Raw genomic sequence first — 20233 nt, 5'->3', positions numbered from 1 at the left:
ACTCTTTCAAAGAGTAAACATGAATAATGATCGATTTATATATACCAAAAGAAAAGGAAAAAAAACACTTTGATAATTTTGACAATCTTTCTATAAATAACAGTTTCCAAATTGACTGTACGTATAGTATTTGAAGATGATTTTATCAAATGAATATGAGCTTTTGGTTCCAATTTGATAACAACGAAGGAAGGAAAAGTGTTTCGTGATTTACAGATACAATGATACAAGTTGAATTTTCAAACAACCCAAAACCAAGAAAGAATAGAACCAGATGCCAAGCCAATAACCAAGAACAAAACCATAACTACCCCAGCAGTCTCGGAGTGTTGTAGTTGAACGGTCTTTGGAGCTAAGATGAGCAAAACACTTGTCAAGTAACCATTTGTAAGACCCAACAAACAAGTGAGCAAAGTGACAGGAATTTCAGTCCGAAATAGTTTAGGACCATGCAAAGAAGCCAAGAAAAGTGGGAAGAAGATGAGTCTAGCAAAAGATGCAGCAATAGCAACTTTTTGATTCTCCAGCATGTATAGAGAAGTAAGGGATTTACCAACAAGATCAAACACATTAAAGCAGGTGATGAGAATCAGAGGATACCAATCCTTGAGAGCTTCAGAATGAACATCCTCTGTAATGTAACCGGGATATATAGCCAATGTGACTATGTAAAGGATGGAAGTTGCAGATCCATACCATTTGACTGTACCCACAATATCCCACAAAGTTGATCTCCATACAGTGGAACTCATTTTAGCTTTCTCCTCCAATAAAGCTTGTTTCTTCAAGTCATTGTAATACTTGATGATAGGCAATCTATGTGCCAGGTTGTAAAAGATTATGCAAATCACCATCACAACTATGCTCACGAGGAAATAGAGATTTGCACTTTGTCTTAGACCTTCAGGATTTTGTGGGTATACAGCTTTCGTGAAGACCCGCAGGAATGCAACAAGTACACCTTAAACATCAAATTATATTCAATTTTTTTAAGTAAGGAACGATAAGATCAATCAATTGGGAGAGAATGAATGAATGAATGACTGACTGAGTACCTGAAGCTGCAGTTCCGGCAACAGTAGCTTGCATATATCTAGCTGGAAGTTCACCGGCGGCGCCGATGACTCCGCTTTGCACGAGGGCATCTGCAATCCCGGAGAGGGCAATTGCCGCTACAGAAACATAGAATCCATCGTACAAACCAACTCTTCCCTTGATGTAAACAAGGTCCATAACCGGAACAATGAGGAGTGAAACAACGAACAATGCAAGACCAACATTGACTCGAACAAATGAATCGGATTTATGAGAAAATGCAACAAGGATGAGGAGGCAAATTAGACCTAAAACCATGTATGCAACGGCGAAGATCCGATCGACGGGAGCATCGGGATATAGGTAAGAAAAGTAATCAACGGCGGTGATGAAGGCGTTCCAAGGTAGGAGGTAACCAGCGCCAAGGGTGAAGTAAACTATGTAGGCCAAGTGGAAGGAGTCGTTTGGGATCTTGGAATTGCAATCCAAGTTGGAGTCGGTCGATGTGAGAAGAAGACGAGCCGACTCTGAATCTCCGGCGATTCTTCCGTCAACATCACCTGCGATTCCCATTGAAGATTCTCTTTCTCTCTCTTTCTTATTAATATCTGATGATGAACAGGTTTATGTCATGCTTCCTTCGTCGTTTTTCCCTATTTGAGTATGCGCTGTGGTCAACCTTTCTCCAAATTTGGAGATGAGAAGATCATAGATAGTACGACGTCGTAAGATCCATTTCTAACCTTTCTTTTTCTTTTTCTTTTTTTTTTTTTTTCTTCAATAAGTTGTCAAGTTAAAGTGAATAAAAATGGTCTTAAATATAAAGTTATGATAATTTTTACATTTTTAAACGCAATGATTATGTGTGCAAGTGACGACGAGAATTAATTTTATCCTATTATCTAAACAAAAATGGAAACTTGTTTGATTAGCCCATATCCTCATTATTACTTGTTTTCTCTCTTCAATAATAAGATAACAACACCCTTTCAAACATTGTCTCTCCACCACTCAAATCACTTTTACTATCTCAAATAAATATATATATATATATATATATATATATATATATATATATATATTTTATAAGATTATCATATTTATAATTTTCCTCGAAAATATTTTTCATATTTATCATCTAACTTAAAATATATTATTTTAACACTTAACATTTAACATTCTTGTCAAATTTACACTATAATAGACAGAATTTATAACTCCGTTAATATGTTGACAGGTGGACAACACATAGTATAATTAATTTGCCACGTCAATATCCACCTTTTAATTTCTAACAAAATTAAAAATTACAATTGTATTAAAACAAACAGACTGTTAACTTCTCTTTTCTTAGTCTTCTCTTCTCTTGGTCTTCTCTTCCAAATCCACCCAAACTTTAGTTTCTTCATTTCAATCCGATCCGTTTCTAGTCAAACTTCACATTCTTGTTTCATATTTTTTGATAATTGATGATGATTTGAGCAAATTCTTCTTATTCCTGGACATTCGCCACCATTTCTGATTTAGGTTTTTGACAATCAATGATTATGTTCACTGATTCTTCCTATTCCTACGATGCCACTATTTCTATGCAAATTTCACATCTGTTTCAGGTTTCTTGGTGATTTATGATGATGTGAACTGGTTCTGTTTCAGGTTTCTTGATGATTGATGATGATATGAACTGGTTCTTTCTCTTCCTGTGATATCCGTCATTTCGCTTTGGGTGGCGTCGTGGGGCTTCTGTTCGTCTGGAATCGCGACAGGTTGATGTTCGTCTTCTAGAGTCGCGACTTGTTCGTATTCATTGAAAATAGGTTCTTCTACTTCTTGCATTTCAAATTAAAGTGAGGTAGGATTTCGGTCCTATCATTTTATTCACATCGAGAGGTGCGATTAGAATTATGGATTATATCCATCATATTTGCTGCTTTGATCTTGAATTCAGTAATTCTATATTCTGTGATTTTGATACTGAAATATAGTAGATATTGTTACTATTCTTAGTAATTTTATATTCTGTGATTCTCATACTAAAATATAGTAGAGGCTGTTACTTTTCTGTTCTTAAATTAGATAACTGTTACTGTTTTCTGAAACTGGCTGTATTACAACATAGTCTGATAATCCAATTCTAATTGTTAGTCTTTGTTGAAATTGTATAGCGATTGCTGTGTAACTATAGCCTTACCCATTACCTGACTGTTCAGGTTTTTGATGATTGATGATGATGTGAACTGGTTCTTTCTCTTCCCGTTATATTCGTTCCAAGACTTGATCACCTCAACTAGTTATCAGTTTGGACAGTGAAAAAGAAAGGTATGTAGACTCAATGAAGGTAGAATAGTCTATGTAGATAGAGTAAATTAATAGAATAAACTCATAAATTATTTTATAAATAAATATTATAATAAAATGACTGTTTAAAATTCAAAAAAAAAATGGTGATTGCTTAGGTGGCCCAAAGATAGTGACGCCGAAATCTAATCCGAAATGCAACTTCTCACACTCTCTCCGACTCCACGAGATCTGGAGATGGAGTGAATGCTTCTGCCATTGCCAACTTATTCTTCTTCTTCTTCAATTCAACGGATTTGATTTCTCCACCACCTTCTTCTTAAGCACCGATGCAGTAAGCAGCACATTAACAGCTCCTCCCCTTTTCCCTCCTTCCGTCATCCTACTGTAATCTCAATGTTTCTCTAGTCTCAGTCTCATTCTCTGCAACTTCATAGAATCCTAAACGAATAAGGTTGGTCTCCTCCTCCTTTTCAACCTCCAACCATATCATTCGTTAAACATGTTTATCTCCTCCTAATTTATCTCTAATAAAAGTTTATTCAAATTGCAGCTAAAATGCAAGTTGTAGGTTACGTGGTGAAAGTAAGTGTAGGTTTTGACATTCTAAAGAGGAAGAAGATGAGTGATACTAACACTAATAGATATACCCACATGTCGGATATATCTAATTCTTGGTTGTGCTTGAGATCGGTGGCTATGAAATCCGAGCTTGCTCGCCATAGATCTAATCCAAGACTTCACTATGTAGATAAAGTTGATAAAACCGTCATTTTTCTATTACAAACTCTGTTCAAATTTTGATTTTAAACATTTATTTATGTATAACTTATAAATGTCGTCCTTATTTGTATTTAGATTTATAAGTTTTTATAAATTAACCAACTGAACATTATGAAGTAATCTCATTTTTATTATCCTATTCTTATTAATCTGTTATTTTCATAATTGCAAAATGACATTGGACGGAAATACTTTGATTTGATAATAATATCTGATAATGAAAACAATACAAAGGAACTAATAAATGAGTTAGAATTGCAGGTGCTCTCCACTAAAGTGAATCAATTGGACTAAAGTTAATCAATTGGAGAATATTACTTATTGAAAATGGAATTTTTCAAATATATTTTTTTAGTTCTTTTATGCATAGTACATTTGATGTTTAAAGTGTTCTTAGTATTGTAATAGAATAAAAATAGAAATATACAACATTGTAAGATTTGTGATGAACTCCAAGTTAGTTAAAACTATACGGTCAATAAAATTTGTAATTTGAATTTAATGGTTATTTATTGGAGTTTATTTTATTACTTAATGTTTGTATTCAATGTATTCTAATGTTTGTATTTAATGTATTCTAAGTAAATTATATAGGAAACGAAATAATACAATTAAAAATAAAACATTACACTTCAATATTGTATTTTAAGTAAACAATGATATATGTATTTTCTCTCAATTTCATGATTTTAATATATAGAATATTTATCAATTAAATCTACTATTTTTACCCACTTTTCAATACTTTAACAAATACTTCATTCCACAACCAAACCTATAACAAGCATTTAATCTCTCCTTCATTACTTTAACAAATACTTAACGCCATAACAAAACAATCCTTTAATAAACATAACTTTTCAATAGGTTAACAAATGAGATCTTATAATTAAGCTTATTTTATATAATAAACATAAAACGCTTACAAAATATAATAATCTAGTATTTAGACACTTACATAAACTCCATCGAGATACTTACAAAATATAGCAATTTATTTCATCCAACATAAGATATAACAAAAAGTAATCATCGTCTATTAGTTATCGTCAAATCCATTAACCAAAACTATTCGTATCCAAAAGTTGAACTACTTTGACCATACAATTTCCTTTTCTTCTCGTTCACCTTTTCTTGTAATTGTCTAGTTGAGAGTGCTTCGTTACCTCTCCACATCAATCCTGGTGGCCTAATACCATGTTGTAAGTTCTTCGCACCAATTACAACCGTTCCATTTTCTCGACCTCTACCTCTTCTGACACCTAGTGAAGTTGTATTTCCTCTTCCTCTTCCCACACCTAATGACAATGTGTTTCCTCTTCCAACACTATGTAAGGTTGTACTTTCTCTTCCTTTTTCTCGTCTTAACAAGTCTTGTGCGGACGTACCTACACCATTATAACTATGTGTAAATATTCTTATAATTCAACACAAAATATCAGCCATACAAGAATATATCTTCACTACAAATCACAAATATAATTTTAATTACTATATAAAATTCTCATTTGTAACAATACAAACAATCATTTTTCACCATAAAACCAATTGTAATAGCTATGCAAACAATGCAAATTAAGGTAAACAAGAAAAACCTGTATTTTTGTTTTGAGGAGTATTGGTTATGCCACCATTTACAATGTTTTGTTCCAATGTATCTGCACATTCAATTTTAGATTAATGCAATAAGGACAAGAAAATTATAGATTAAAACAACAAATGCACGTTAAAACAAAATCTTTGAAAGTGTGAGATTAACAAGAAAAACTTTTCACAACATATCAAATAGACCACGTATATATTCATTCTTTCAGCATAAGACCAACTTTAATAGTGTACCTCCAGCTTCATAGACCTGTGTGGATATATTTGCACCATCATAACTATATATAGATGTGTCTACACCATTATAGCTCTGTGTAAATGTTGTTTCCATCATCATAAGATAAATATAGTAAAGACAAGAAAAATATAGATTAAAGTAACAAATACAGATTAGATCATAACAAAATTTGAAAGTATGATATCAAAAAAAAAAAACTTTTCACTACATATCACATAAACCATGTAAATATTCAATCTTTCACCATAAAACTAACTTTAATAGTTGTACCTTCATTATCATGGATATGTGTGGATGTACCTACACCGTCATTACTATGTATAGATGTATTTACAACATTATAATTATGTGTAGATGTTCATGTACCATTGTTATCAAATCAATATAGTAAGACAAGAAAATGCAGATTACATAAAAAAAAAATCATAACATTAAATTACCTGTATTTTTTCTTGGCGGAGCATTGGCTATGCCACCACCATTTCCTTTTTTACATCCTCTCTTGTTGTGGCCTTCTTGTCCACATTTAGTGCAATGCATCAATATACCTCTTTTAGACATTTTTCCATGAGATTTAGGTTCTTCAGGAGCACGTCTTCTATTCTTTTTAGGCTTACCAGCTGATTTTCATTGCCTTGATCATTTTCATTTCCAACATTAGATTCACTGCTAGAGTCAACATGAACAAAATAATTAGTATTTAAAGGATTACCAGAATGTAAACCCATACCTTAATTTTTAGTTTGATCTTTGTTGGTGTTTATCAAGTTAGGAGCAACTGGAATTGAATTCACTTCAACCATCTCCTCATTTACTTGAGTTGGAACAACCTCGTCCACCTTGTTGATATCTTCAATGGTATAATCCTTCATAAATATAGCATCACGACTACGAATAAGCTTCTTATTAACCGGATCAAAAAACCGATATCCAAACTCATCCAGTCCATAGCTGACAAACACACACTTCTTGGTCTTGTCTTCCAGCTTTGACCTCTCATCTTTGGGAACATGAACATAAACCATACACCTAAATACTTTAAGATGATCATAAGAAACATTTGTACCACTCCAAACATGATTTGGCACATCAAAGTTTAAAGGAACACATGGTGTGAGATTTAACACATGTACTACTGTACTCAATGCTTCACCCTAAAAATATTTTGGCAACTTTGCTTGTGAAAGCACATATCTCACCCTTTCCACCAGTGTCCTATTCATTCTTTCAGCCAATCCATTTAACTGTGGTGTTTTCGGAGGCGATTTTTGGTGACGAATACCCTGTTGTCGACAATAATCATCAAAAGGTCCAATGTACTCTCCCCCGTTATATGTTCGAATACATTTCACCTTTTTTCCAGTTTCCCTCTCAACTGAGGCTTGAAACACTTTTAATGTGTTTAGCACTTGATCTTTCGTCTTCAATGTATAGGCCCAAACCTTTCGGGAATAGTCATCAATAAATGTTACAAAGTAGTATGCACCACGAAGTGATCTTGACTTCATTGGCCCACATACATCAGAATGCACCAAGTCTAGTAATTCTAACTTTCTATTTGATTCAGATAATCTAAATGACACTCGTTTCTGTTTTCCAGCCAAACAATCTGGACATATCTTCAAGTGCACATTTGAAACCCCACATAACACATTCTTCTTAGTGATAGAAAAATTAAGTAGATTAATTTTTGGAACCGGCCAGATAAACTAAACAGAAGTTAAATTTCATGTGCAGGTACTGAACAAAACGGAACCGGAAATCAGGTGTTCAGAAAATGGTCGTTACCACTTCAACGAAACCGGAGTCAAGTGATCAAGTTAAAGGATCACAGGAACCGGTATTTCTATCTCAAGCAACCGGCTAACGAAGAACAGAACAAATCATACTTCAACCGGATCATAATGCATAAAACACAGAAACCGGAAAGTACAGCTCAAGAGTCAGAAAATTCAAATCTCAAAGAGTGACGTACCATGACGGAAGAAACGTGTCTCGAAAGAATAATAGAAGATCAGATCCGATCAGAAGCATGGAGGAAAGCAATGATGCCTTGGTGATCCGATGCTGACGACCGGTAGCGGATGTTCAACACGTGTATCAATCTGAAAACCGGTTATGTCATCATCCGCTCAGAGTCACCTGCATGAACGCCAGGTGCTGAGGAAGTTGAAGCGTGCAAGCAACCCTTCTGCAAACAGGCGTGATGACGATCAACCAATCCAGAAGTGAGAGAAGAAAGTAGCCGTTAGCTACTTTCAGCTATAAAAGGAAGATCAATCGTCTTCATTAAATGCCAGTTCTGCAAGTGACGGATTACGAAAATAAAGTATAAAAGCATTTAATTCTAGAGAGATAAACAGTGTTATATTCTAAAACCGGTTTGCCCAAAACCGGAAATCCCTGTGTGTGATTATTGTGTTGTGTTGTATTATATCAAAGCGTGAGTTTTGGTGTAAACCGGCGAGTAGCGAAGTTGGGCTCGACCGGAAGTGTAACTGTAACTCTAAAGAGTTAGTGGAGATCCTTCTCATAACCTGAGAAGAAGGGGTGACGTAGGAGGGTTTGCTCCGAACATCCATAAACAAATTCCCTTGTCTTGTGTTCTTTCATTTCACTTTCATTTTCCGCTGTCTTACCGTAAAACCGCAAACCAACCATACTTCCAAAACCGGTCACTCACTTTCGTTAAACATCCTCCTTCTTAAACATCATCTAAAAGTCGCAAACGTTGCTTCAACCTGAAACAGACACTTCCGCCCTTGAACATCGGTTCAAGAGTCTGTGACAGGTTGTGCAGTGCTGAGAACGGTTTTAGTCTCTAACCGGACTATCACCAAGTAGTGTGTGTGTTGTAAGCGGTCACCCTTCCGAAACCGGAAAATACACCCCGGTCCTCCAAGGGCGTCCCCGATCCTAACAAGTGGTATCAGAAAAATTAAGTAAGTTAATTTTCTCAAAACCGGTCACTCACTCTCGTTAAATATCCTCCTTCTTAAACATCATCTAAAGTCGCAAACGTTGCTTCAACCTGAAATAGACACTTCCGCCCTTGAACACCGGTTCAAGAGTCTGTGACAGGTTGTGCAGTGCTGAGAACGGTTTTAGTCTCTAACCGGACTATCACCAAGTAGTGTGTGTGTTGTAAGCGGTCACCCTTCCGAAACCGGAAAACACCCCGGTCCTCCAAGGGCGTCCCCGATCCTAACAAGTGGTATCAGAGCGAGGTTCTCAGCACTCAAGCAATCAAAATGGTGGGAAGCATGACTCACAGCGACAAACCGCCAATGCTAAACAGCGAAGCATTTAGCAGTTGGAAGAAGCAGATGTATCTACATCTGATAACATTAGATGATGAGATGAGCCGAGTCCTGAAAGAAGGACCGATCAAGATTAACAAGGAGGAAAGCCAGTGGACGAGTGAAGATCGGAGAAGAAGCAACCTGGACAACCATTGCATGAGGCATATCTATAAAGCCATAGATAACAACACTTTGAACAAAATATCAGAGTGCGAAAATGCTAAGGAAGCCTGGGAAACGATCATCCAGATCCACGAGGGAAACGAAAGAACCAAGGAAAATAAAATCTTGGTGGCTACGCAGAAGTATGAGAACATAAGGATGAAACCGGGAGAAAACATGAAAGAATTTAGCAACCGGTTCACCAGCGTAGTAAGCGAGCTTCAGACACTCGGAAAGAAGTATGACAACCGAGAAGTGATAATCAAAGCTCTAAGATCCTTGCCGAGCACGTGGGACATCAAGACCATGGTGATGAGGGAATCCAGCACCCTTGGGCAAATGAAGTTGCATGATGTATTTGAGGACTTGAAAGCCTACGAATTCGAGATCAATTCTCGGATTGAAGATGAAACATCTACATCAACCGCAACAAGAGCTTTAGTCACATCGGTGGAACCTGCGGCTCCAGTATCAACCGCACCGGCTCCAGTCAAAAATACCGATCAAATAACCGATGATGTGATGGCGATGCTAGCCCAGAAATTCGGAAAATTCATGAAGAAGAGCCAGCCACCATATAACAATGACTTTAATTATAACTATGTAGATAAATCAAACAAAAGATGTTATAACTGTGATGGTTTTGGACATTTCAGGTCAGAATGTAGAAAACCAAGAAGAGATGATAGAAAACCGGAAGGAAATTATCAAGGGAATAATTATCAAGGCAATCGGTATCAGGGAAACAATTATCAAGGAAACAATTATCGGGGAAACAACAACAATCAACGAAACGACTACCGAAGAAGTGATGACCAACGTGCTGATGAAGGAAAAGAGATCCAAAAGGCTCTCATTGCATCCGATGGTGGAAGCGAGTGGGCATATTCCGACGATGAAGATGGTGAAGAGAAAGTAACATGCTTCATGGCAAACGACGAAGAGGTATTTGATTTCTCTTCTGATGAATTTACTAAGGAAGATCTAGTTTCTGCACTCAACCAAATGGTTGCTGAGTTCAGAAATATATCTGCGTATATGCCAGCATCTGTAGAAACTAAAAACGAACAAATAAATGATGAAAACGATAAAATATATGAAATCAAAACACATGAACCGGATGAACTATTCTCGGATGATGAGAAGACAGTTCAACCGGAAATGGAAACTGATGAACGAGCAATGTACGTTACGGCTGCGTGGGAGAAATCACGTCAAGCAGTGAAACAAATGTGTAATTATAAACGACATCCGAAATGTAGATATGATATCGGTTATGATCCAAGTAAACAAAATGAAACAAAACAATCTAACGGGATGAAACTAACGAAAAATAACCTTCCGTTTATAAAATTTATCAAAAGCTCACAAACAGAAAATGACCTAAAACCGGAAGAAACGCTTAAGTACGTAGGTCCCAACGAATCTGAAAAATGGCTTCATCCTGAGAGAAAGAAAGCCAACCGGAAACCAAATAAAAATAATAAAAACCGACATCGAAGAAGTCCATCACCACATAAGGCATTCTTGAGCAACGGCCAAGAAGTTAAGCCAAATACTATCAAAACTGCAACCGGGAAAGTGATCCGACTAATTCAAGTCTGGATCCCAAAGGGACTAATCAACCATGGACCCAACTAAATGTGGGTACCAAAAAGTTGTAAATAATTTTCTGATGCAGGTTAGGAGGAGCAATCGGCTGAAGAATTCTGAATGGTACTTGGACAGTGGATGCTCAAGGCACATGACCGGAAACAAGGAGCTACTGACCGACATCAAGTACGAAACCGGAGCATTCATCACATTTGGGGATAACTCAAAAGGTAAAACCGTGGGCAAGGGTAAGATTGTCCATGGTGAACTATCCATAAATAATGTGTTATTGGTAGAAAAACTAAGCTTTAATTTACTAAGCATAAGCCAGATGTGTGATGTGGGCTATAAGGTTGAATTTCATAAAAACTCATGTTTAGTCAAAAACCAAAATGATGACATTTTGTTAACCGGTAACCGGATAGGAAACATTTACAAAGTAAACTGGAAAACTGATTTCGAAAAACATGTGTGTATGATAGCCGGAAATGATCCAAACTGGCTTTGGCATAAACGGCTAAATCACTTGAACTTCAAAACGATTAACTTTATTTGTTCCAAGGAACTAGTTCATGGTTTTCCAAATGTTAAATTTTCAAAAGATAAAGTATGTGCTGCATGTCAAATGGGAAAACAGGTGAAATCATCTTTTAAAAGTAAAGGAAATTATCAATCTGAAAGATGTTTAGAACTGCTGCATATGGACTTGTTCGGTCCGGTTAGAGTAACGAGCTTAGGAGGCATGCATTACACCATGGTAGTTATTGACGATTACTCTAAATTTACTTGGGTTACTTTCCTAGCTTCTAAAAATCAAGCTGCTTCAAACTTGATTAAACTGATTTTGAGAATACAAAATGAAAAATCTATTCGAGTAAACAAAATTAGAAGTGATAGAGGAACTGAATTCATTAATAGCAATTTAACTACTTTTCTTGATGATTCCGGTATTAGGCACGAGTTGTCTAGTGCCAGAACTCCTCAACAAAACGGCCTGGCTGAGAGAAGAAACCGAACTCTCAAGGAAGCCGCAAGGTCAATGATAGCCGATTCGGGTATAGCTCAAAAGTTTTGGGATGAAGCTATCAACACCGCTTGCTATACGCAAAATCGATCTCTAGTGACTAAACGGTTTTCGAAAACTCCTTTTGAAATTTATTTTGATAAAATTCCAAATGTACGGTATTTTCGAATCTTTGGTAGTAAATGCTTTGTTCATAATAACGGCAAGAAATACTTGACAGCTTTTGATGCCAAATCCGATGAGGGAATAATGTTGGGATATTCAGCTGTGAGTAAAGCATACCGAGTATATAATACTAGGACTTTAACAGTTGAAGAAACCGCACACGTTGTTTTCGATGAATCGGTTGAGCGAAACACTGCATTACCCTTCGACCTTCACAACAGAATGGAAAATTTCAATATTTATTCTGATGATGAAGACGAGGTTCCGGTTTTTAGACGCTTTGTCAAGGACCAAGCGGTTGATGTTGAAATTCAACCTGATCAAGCTGCTTTACCGCAGAAAGTTGACGCTTCAGTTTCTACTGAAGAAATCGGTCGGTCTGACTCTGTTCAACCTACCGATCTGTCTAACCTTGATCAGCCAGCCGAAAGCTTGGTAGACACGTCTCGGATTAACCTTAGAAGGAACAAAAATCATCCTCTTGAACTAGTAATAGGTAACATATCCTCACCCGTCCGAACTAGGCAACAAAATTTGGATCACTATGGAAATTCTGCTTTCATATCACAAATTGAGCCGAAAAAGGTGGATGAAGCACTGTCAGATCCAGATTGGATCTTGGCAATGCAAGAGGAATTAAACGAGTTTGAGAGAAATAAAGTCTGGTACCTAGTTCCTAGACCGAAAAATAAACCGGTTATAGGCACACGATGGGTATTCAGAAATAAACTCGATGAAAACGGTTTAGTTACAAGGAACAAAGCCCGGTTAGTGGCTCAAGGCTATAAGCAGAAAGAAGGCATTGATTTTGAAGAATCATTCGCACCTGTAGCCAGACTTGAGGCCATTAGAATATTTTTAGCATATGCAGCTTTCAAAAAGTTTAAAGTTTATCAAATGGATGTAAAAAGCGCTTTTCTAAATGGTAAAGTAAATGAAGAGGTGTATGTTAATCAACCTCCAGGCTTTAAAAATTCAGAACATGAAAATCACGTTTACCGGCTGAATAAGGCCCTTTACGGTTTGAAACAAGCTCCAAGAGCTTGGTACGATACTTTGACTCAATTTCTTTTTGATCACAAATTCACAATCGGTTCAGTAGACAAAACCTTATTTAAATTTGAAAGAAAGGAGCAAATTTTACTTGTTCAAATTTATGTTGATGACATCATATTCGGGTCAACCGATCCAAAGTTATGTGAAAAATTTTCGAAAATGATGACTGATAGATTTCAAATGAGTATGATGGGGGAAATGAGTTTCTTTCTAGGACTTCAGGTCAAGCAGTTGGAAGCCGGAATCTTTATCAGCCAACCGAAGTATACAGCCGAATTGCTGAAGAGATTTGGGATGGATACTTGTGCCGAAGCGGCTACGCCAATGAGTCCTTCCGTGAAGCTGGACAAAGATGATGATGGTCAAGCTGTTGACATCACAGCATATCGAGGAATGATCGGTTCGCTGTTATATCTCACAGCTAGCCGACCTGATATTCTGTTTGCGGTTGGAGTATGCGGGAGGTTTCAAGCAAATCCAAAGCAATCTCATTATACGGCGGCTAAGAGAATCTTAAAATATCTGAAGGGAACTCAAGAAGTGGGACTCTGGTATCCAAAAGACTCGAGCTTCAATCTAATAAGCTACTCCGATGCCGATTACGCGGGATGCAAAATCGACAGAAAGAGTACAAGTGGAACCTGTCAGTTTCTGGGTGACCGGTTAGTTACCTGGAGCAGCAAGAAACAAACGTCCGTTGCAACGTCAACCGCAGAGGCGGAGTACTTAGCGGCTGGAAGCTGCTGTGCACAACTCCTCTGGATTCAACAGCAACTCAGGGACTTCGGAATAGAAGCAAAGGAATCTCCAATCTTCTGTGACAACACCAGTGCCATAGCAATCACATACAATCCGGTGTTGCACTCAAGAACGAAGCATATCGACATTCGACATCATTTCATCCGGGAGCATGTTCAGGAGAAACACATCCGGCTGGAATATGTGTCGACCGAGCAACAAGTAGCGGACATCTTCACGAAACCGCTACAGGAAGCTAAGTTTTCACATTTTCGAAATATTTTGGGTCTTACTAATTTAAGTCAATTGATATAATCATGATGCATGCCTATATACAAAACCGGAATATGTGTTCAGGGAGAAGCTAAAACCTCTCCAGTTACATTTTAATAGGCCATTAATAAAATCAAACATGCTAACCGGGAGGAAGTCTCCAGTTATGCCCGACTACTTCAAATTTCAAATCAAATGTGTGTTTACTATGGGGTTGAAATAACCAGGTTGAAATAGATAAGATAAATCCAAAATTGAACAATTGTTGATATCAATCAACTATTCTTCATAAACGGAAATATTCTACTAAAACCGGTCATGGAAAACCGCTTAGTACGCATGCACTCTGATCTGATGAAATGAATTTTTCCGGTTAACCTGAGATGAACAACCGAGTTTTCGTGCATGCTTTGATAAATGAAGCCTGTGATTAATTAAAAACAAGTCTACCTCAATCAAGATGACGACATGTGTCCATCATCAAGAGAGGGAAACTTACATCTTGTCAATAGATATTTTTCATCATTGCTATCTTAGTAATTATTAGATTTACCTTGGAAATAACCATTAGTTACTTCAACAAGTTAAGTCTATTTAATAGGCAATGACATCATCAGGCATGCTTAACTTCATTTAATACCAAGCCGAATCCACGGGCTATATAAACCATGCTTAATCTTTGTCAAAACATCACAAGTTCACTATTCACAAGAATCATCCGTGAAATAAAACCATCCTTTCTCTTTCACAAACAAACATGAACTCCAACCCTTTAGCCAAGAAGATCTTACTGGCAGATTTTGAATCAATCTACCAGTATGAGGATCATGAGGTCAAGGAGATGTTCTTAGCCATTGAAAGAAGTGGGCTAAGGAGTTTTCTTGAGAACAGATTTATCATCGACTACCTTGTGGTCGAAGAACTGTTCGAAACCGTGAAAGAAGTGCACCGAGAGATACTCGTTGCACAGGTTTACGGCCAAAAATTCCTTTTCAGCGAGACGGATTTCGCTGTCTACTGCGGTTTACCCAATGAAGGGGTAACCGACCTAACGTATTCATCGGTGACAATGGAAGAGATGTGTCGCTGGTTTTCTGGATCTAACATCCCGGTTAAGCCCTGGGGTGCTAAGAGTCAACTTTCTCACAAGTACCAGATTCTTTGCGAAATTCTGGGAAAATCTGTTTTATGCAGAGAGAAAAGTTACTACTACACTCAGAGGGTCTTCGAGATGATGATAGCGGTAACGGTTGGGACACCGGTCAACTGGTCCTGGATCATCTTCAGCAACCTGAAGAGGATGATTCTCTCCAACAAAACCGGATACGCTCCTCAGCTGAGCGGTTTCTGCGCAAGTCTGGAGATTCACACCGGAGCTTTCGTCACTCTGCATCCAAGGCACGTGCTCACCAAAGAACGAGTACAGGAGATGATCGACCGGTGGGAAGCGATTAAAGCTAGAAAGATTCAAGCGGCTGAAGCTTCAACCGCTCAAACAGCTGAATCGTCAAATATATAAACCTGTCTTTCGTTTCTTCTTTCCTTTCCTTACAAAACCGGTACTTTTAATGTACTACCGGTTTTTGTACTTCAATTAATGAAAAAGATTTCATTCCTTTTCCAAGTCAAAATCTACAACATTCAATGCGTCGTATCAAAAATATATCATTATGTCCTTGAAAATATAAACTTCAAAAGCATGCCTGACTTGATTTGACAAGACTTGCTTTTATTCCCTTGGAAAACCACAAAATCATTAATACCTAAGCATAAACGGCTAGATTTTCAAATCTCAGCATTAAATGCCCTCATTCACTCCAGGCTATAAAAGGGGTTCAACCTCCATCTTTCAACTCACGCCTTCAAGCATTCCTCTCTCTAAGAATTCAAAAGCTTAAGAATTCTCCTAAGTCTTCCTCACTCCCTCTTCATCATGTCTACTGAAATTAGAAACACTCTGATCATCGACTTTGAGGACATCAAGCACAGTTCTTACTATGAATGCATCTTTGAACACATCATAACTTCTGGCCTGAAAGGTTTCCTTAAGGGTTCGGACCTCATTCTCGTGGATGAGGTGTGCGAATTCTTCAACAACGGTCACGTTTTGGATGATGGCAGCATTCGCACCATCATCGATGGCCAATTCCTCCAGTTTTCTGAGGAGGAATTCGCCACATTCTTTCACCTTCCAACGGAAGGTTTCTCCGACTTTCCAACGCCGCATCTACCGGCTAAGGAAATCTTCTTCAAGATCTTCTCTTCTTCCTACGCTCCTGTCAAGGACTTTGGGAAGAAAGAAGACCTCGCTCCCCATTATCAAGTCTTTCAAGACTTGGTCCAACGGTCTATCATAGGCCGAATGCCCAACCAAAACTACAGCCGGGAGGCATTCGACATTATGATAGCCATCATCCGAGAAACCGATATCAACTGGTCATCCTATCTATTCAATAAGCTGAAGCTGCTTATGACCGGTAAGAGGGGAAAGATCAGCTACGCCCCTCAGATCACCCGATTCCTCATGTCCAAACGTCGCAACTTTGGAAAAGGTGTTCCGGTTGGATCTTTCAACACCATCACTATAGACATGATCTATAAGTGTATGTGTAGGATCAAGGAACGGTCTCCTCAGAACACCATCGACAAGTGGTACGAAAGAAGGCTGGAGGGAGGATGGTTCACCGAATAAACCTCTCTCTTTATTCTATTTTCCGGTTTCTGGTCATTTTGTTGTACGACCAGAACCGCTCATATGTCTCTCCTCTCCTACATTAATGAAATATTTTAGTTTTCGATTTTTCAATACCATTATTTCATTCCGGTTTCTCAAACTCATACTCAAAATTAAAGTTAACTTAACTAGCTTCCGGTTAACAAAGTATCAATAGAAACCGGAATTTCAGGCAAAAATGAAAATCTGAAAAAACATTAACCGCCCATGGTTTTACCTTTCAAAATTTACCGCCCATCAAAATCAGCCTTTTACCGCCGAAAGTTACGGCAGTAACTTTTGGAGGGAAAATTGGCGCCAAAAACACCAAAATGACGGTTCATCTTCAAAACTGCCTGGAACCGCCATCTATATAAACTTAAATCAGCCCATTCAACACATGCGCTTTCTCTCTCTAAAGACTTCCAGAACTTCAAAGATTCTCTCTCTCCGACCATCATCAATCTTCATCTCTCTTTCTCAAAAAATTATCAATGGATCTAGGCAAAGCCCCGTTTCAATGGATGTTGCAGGTTGATTTTGAAGACATCGATCAGCACGCTGAAGACAAGAACAAAGCTGTTCTTCAACTCCTTCGAGATTCTGGGTTGGAGAAGTTCCTCTCTGGTCCGTTCACCATCTACCCGGCGGCGGTGACGGAGTTCTTGGCGACGGCAACACTGTTGAAGAGAAAAGTATCGGCTACTGTCAACGGGAAGGCGGTTCTTATAACTGAAGAAATTTTTGCGGAGGCTCTCGGTCTGCCTAACACAGGTTCGGACCTAAAGTTCGACTTAACCGACGCAGAATCAAATGCTGCCCGGTTGGTTGTATCCCTTTCAGGTCAGGACCTGGTGCTCCACAACAGCCGGAAAATCAAGTTGAAACCGGAATACAAATGGCTGGTAACCGTCATCTCCAAATCGCTCCAAGGAAAGGGAGGTAACTTTGATAATCTCACAAAATTTAAGTTAAGAATGCTGTTAGCCATCGTCCGCAACGATAAGGTGGACTGGGGTTACGTGTTATACGAAGAGTTCTGTCAAATGGTAATCAAGAAAGAAGGCCGGGTGCAGGCCTATGCTATGCAAATCGTGAAGATTCTCGAGTTCCTTAATGTGGAATTAGGTGAAGGCGTACCGCTTCCGATCTCCAACATTCTTGACTCTGAGTCAGTAGCGGAGAAACCGGAGAAGACGATCAAGCCAAAAACCTCAAAAACAAAGTCATCCAAGGGAGCCAGCTCATCGGTTCCGGTTGAAGAAGAAACTAGACAAAGGAAACCGTCCAGAAAAGCGGTTGAGGCAGAAGCTCAACCAGAACCGAAAAGGAGGAAGAAGGTATCAGCGAAGAAGAGCTCAAAGAAACCGGCGGACTCTGAGAGAACGCTCTCCTCGGACAATCCACCGGAACGAACCGCAGATGTCTTCCAGCCAATTCCCATCAACACCGTTGTCCCAACTCCTATTCCATCTGATTCTCCAAAGCAAACCGAATCTTCGGGAAGCAAGGAGAACAAATCAAATTCTAAGGAGGAAGCAGAAGAAATTGTTCAATCTGCAACTTCCAAGTCTCCAAGCAAGCAAGCCGAAGAAGTATTAGCCGAAGTGGGCTTGAATACTTCAGAAGCCATTCAGAATGTGGTCCAGGAGATCACAAGAGAAACCGAAGAAGACGACGTTTCTAGTCGTCGGAAGCCAGAAAATCAGGTTGAAATACCTGATCAACCAGAAGTCCAACCGGTCGATGAGACGACCAAGTCAACTGAAATTGTACCTCCGGCTCAGGAGGGAAACATTGAAGAACAGGAACCGTCCGGTTCCGCAGGAGGAAGAACAGCTCCAGAAGGTTCCAATCCAAGAGACAAAGGCAAAGGCATTCTTATTGAAGAGCCAACTGAAACCGGAACGGGCACGCTGCAGATCGACCCTCAGACTGAAGCCACAACCGGAGACGAATATGAATACACCTTGGAGCAAGAGAATGAACTATATGATGAATTTATTCAAGATATGAATAAAGGTGCAAGTGAAGCGCTGGCTCCATATATCCGGTGGGTGAAGCTCCGAAGTGAGACCAAACTATCCGACATGCTTCCAGGTTTCAGAGGAAACAAACAATGGGACGCACTCATCCAGCTAGAGGAACAGGCACTCGAGTTAGCCAACACCCAACTAATCCAACCGGCACTCAACAAAGCTCCGGTAATTCTTGAAAACGTGCGGTTACAGGCTGTTGAGAATGCCTTTCAAGAATGCCAAGGAAAAACTCTAGAACCAATTGAAATGAAAATGGCAGAACGATTCCTTGAGGTACGAGACCGGCTTGTGCAAAGCTTCGAACGCCTTGATAAGAAATGGTGGGAGTCCTGCCAACGCCAATTCAACAATCCCGAGCTATATCAAAGTAAGCCTTTCTTTCTAAGTGGGGAAACATCCGGCACATCTGAAAATCCGGAACAAGAAACCGCTCAACCTATCAAAGCTCTAGACATCGATCAAATTAAGCAAGCAGTAGCGGAAACCGTTGATTCATGCCTAGGGAATTTCAAAGCGGTAACCGAAGAAAGAATCTCAGCCGCTGAAGATAAAATGGTAAGCTTCCTACAAACTATGATGGATAGATCAATGCAAACAACGGTTCAAGCCATGATCTCCGAGTCTGTCAAAACCGCAACCGCTCCACTTTTGGACATGTTGCAAGCAATGGCAATCCAGATCGGTGATATGTCCAAGGATCAAGTCAGCTCCACCCAAACTCAAATCGAAAAAGATGCTGAAACCGCACGGAAGCTGCAAGAAGAAGAAATTGAAAGAGAACGGGTTCAGAAGGAACTGGAGGATAAAGATCATGAACTGGCCCAAAAATGCAATGAAGAGGAGCAGGCTAACGCTCAGGAACCGGTACAGGGTCAATCATCTCATTCCATGAGTACACGGAACAAAAAGAAACGAAGCGCTGTTAAAGACGTGATAAGAAGGGCAGAATTGAAGACAGCCGAACCGGTTGCGTTAAATGCGGAACCGCTTGATGAAGAAGAAGAAGAGGATCTGGAGGAACTTAACAGAAGAAAAAGAAGGACAACCGAAGAATCCACTGCAACCCCAAGCTTCAGACCTCTGACTGTTCCACCACGTCCACCGCCAAAACCAGCTTGCGCCAACTTCAACCTTAGGAAAAAGGTCCCCGGTCACTCAAGTGTGTGGGCCGGTGTGGTGATAGATGCTGACAGACGTGCTAGAGAGCAC

General features: G+C 38.9%; 1 protein-coding gene across 1 annotated transcript; it reads right to left on the bottom strand.

Annotated features, from left to right (window-relative positions):
* Positions 1-12: 12 nt before the first annotated feature.
* LOC124913953 (equilibrative nucleotide transporter 1) lies at positions 13-1669 on the bottom strand. The gene is made up of 2 exons (XM_047454402.1): positions 1056-1669; positions 13-961 (listed from the first exon to the last, which is right to left on the bottom strand). Exons 1-2 carry the CDS (start codon positions 1606-1608, stop codon positions 240-242), a joined length of 1275 nt encoding a protein of 424 aa, XP_047310358.1. The 5' UTR covers positions 1609-1669; the 3' UTR covers positions 13-239.
* Positions 1670-20233: the final 18564 nt, after the last annotated feature.

Source organism: Impatiens glandulifera, chromosome 9, assembly GCF_907164915.1.
Source record: "Impatiens glandulifera chromosome 9, dImpGla2.1, whole genome shotgun sequence".
Lineage (NCBI taxonomy): Eukaryota > Viridiplantae > Streptophyta > Magnoliopsida > Ericales > Balsaminaceae > Impatiens > Impatiens glandulifera.
Note: the sequence above shows the minus strand (reverse complement) of the source record. Positions and strands in the feature narration are given on the sequence as shown.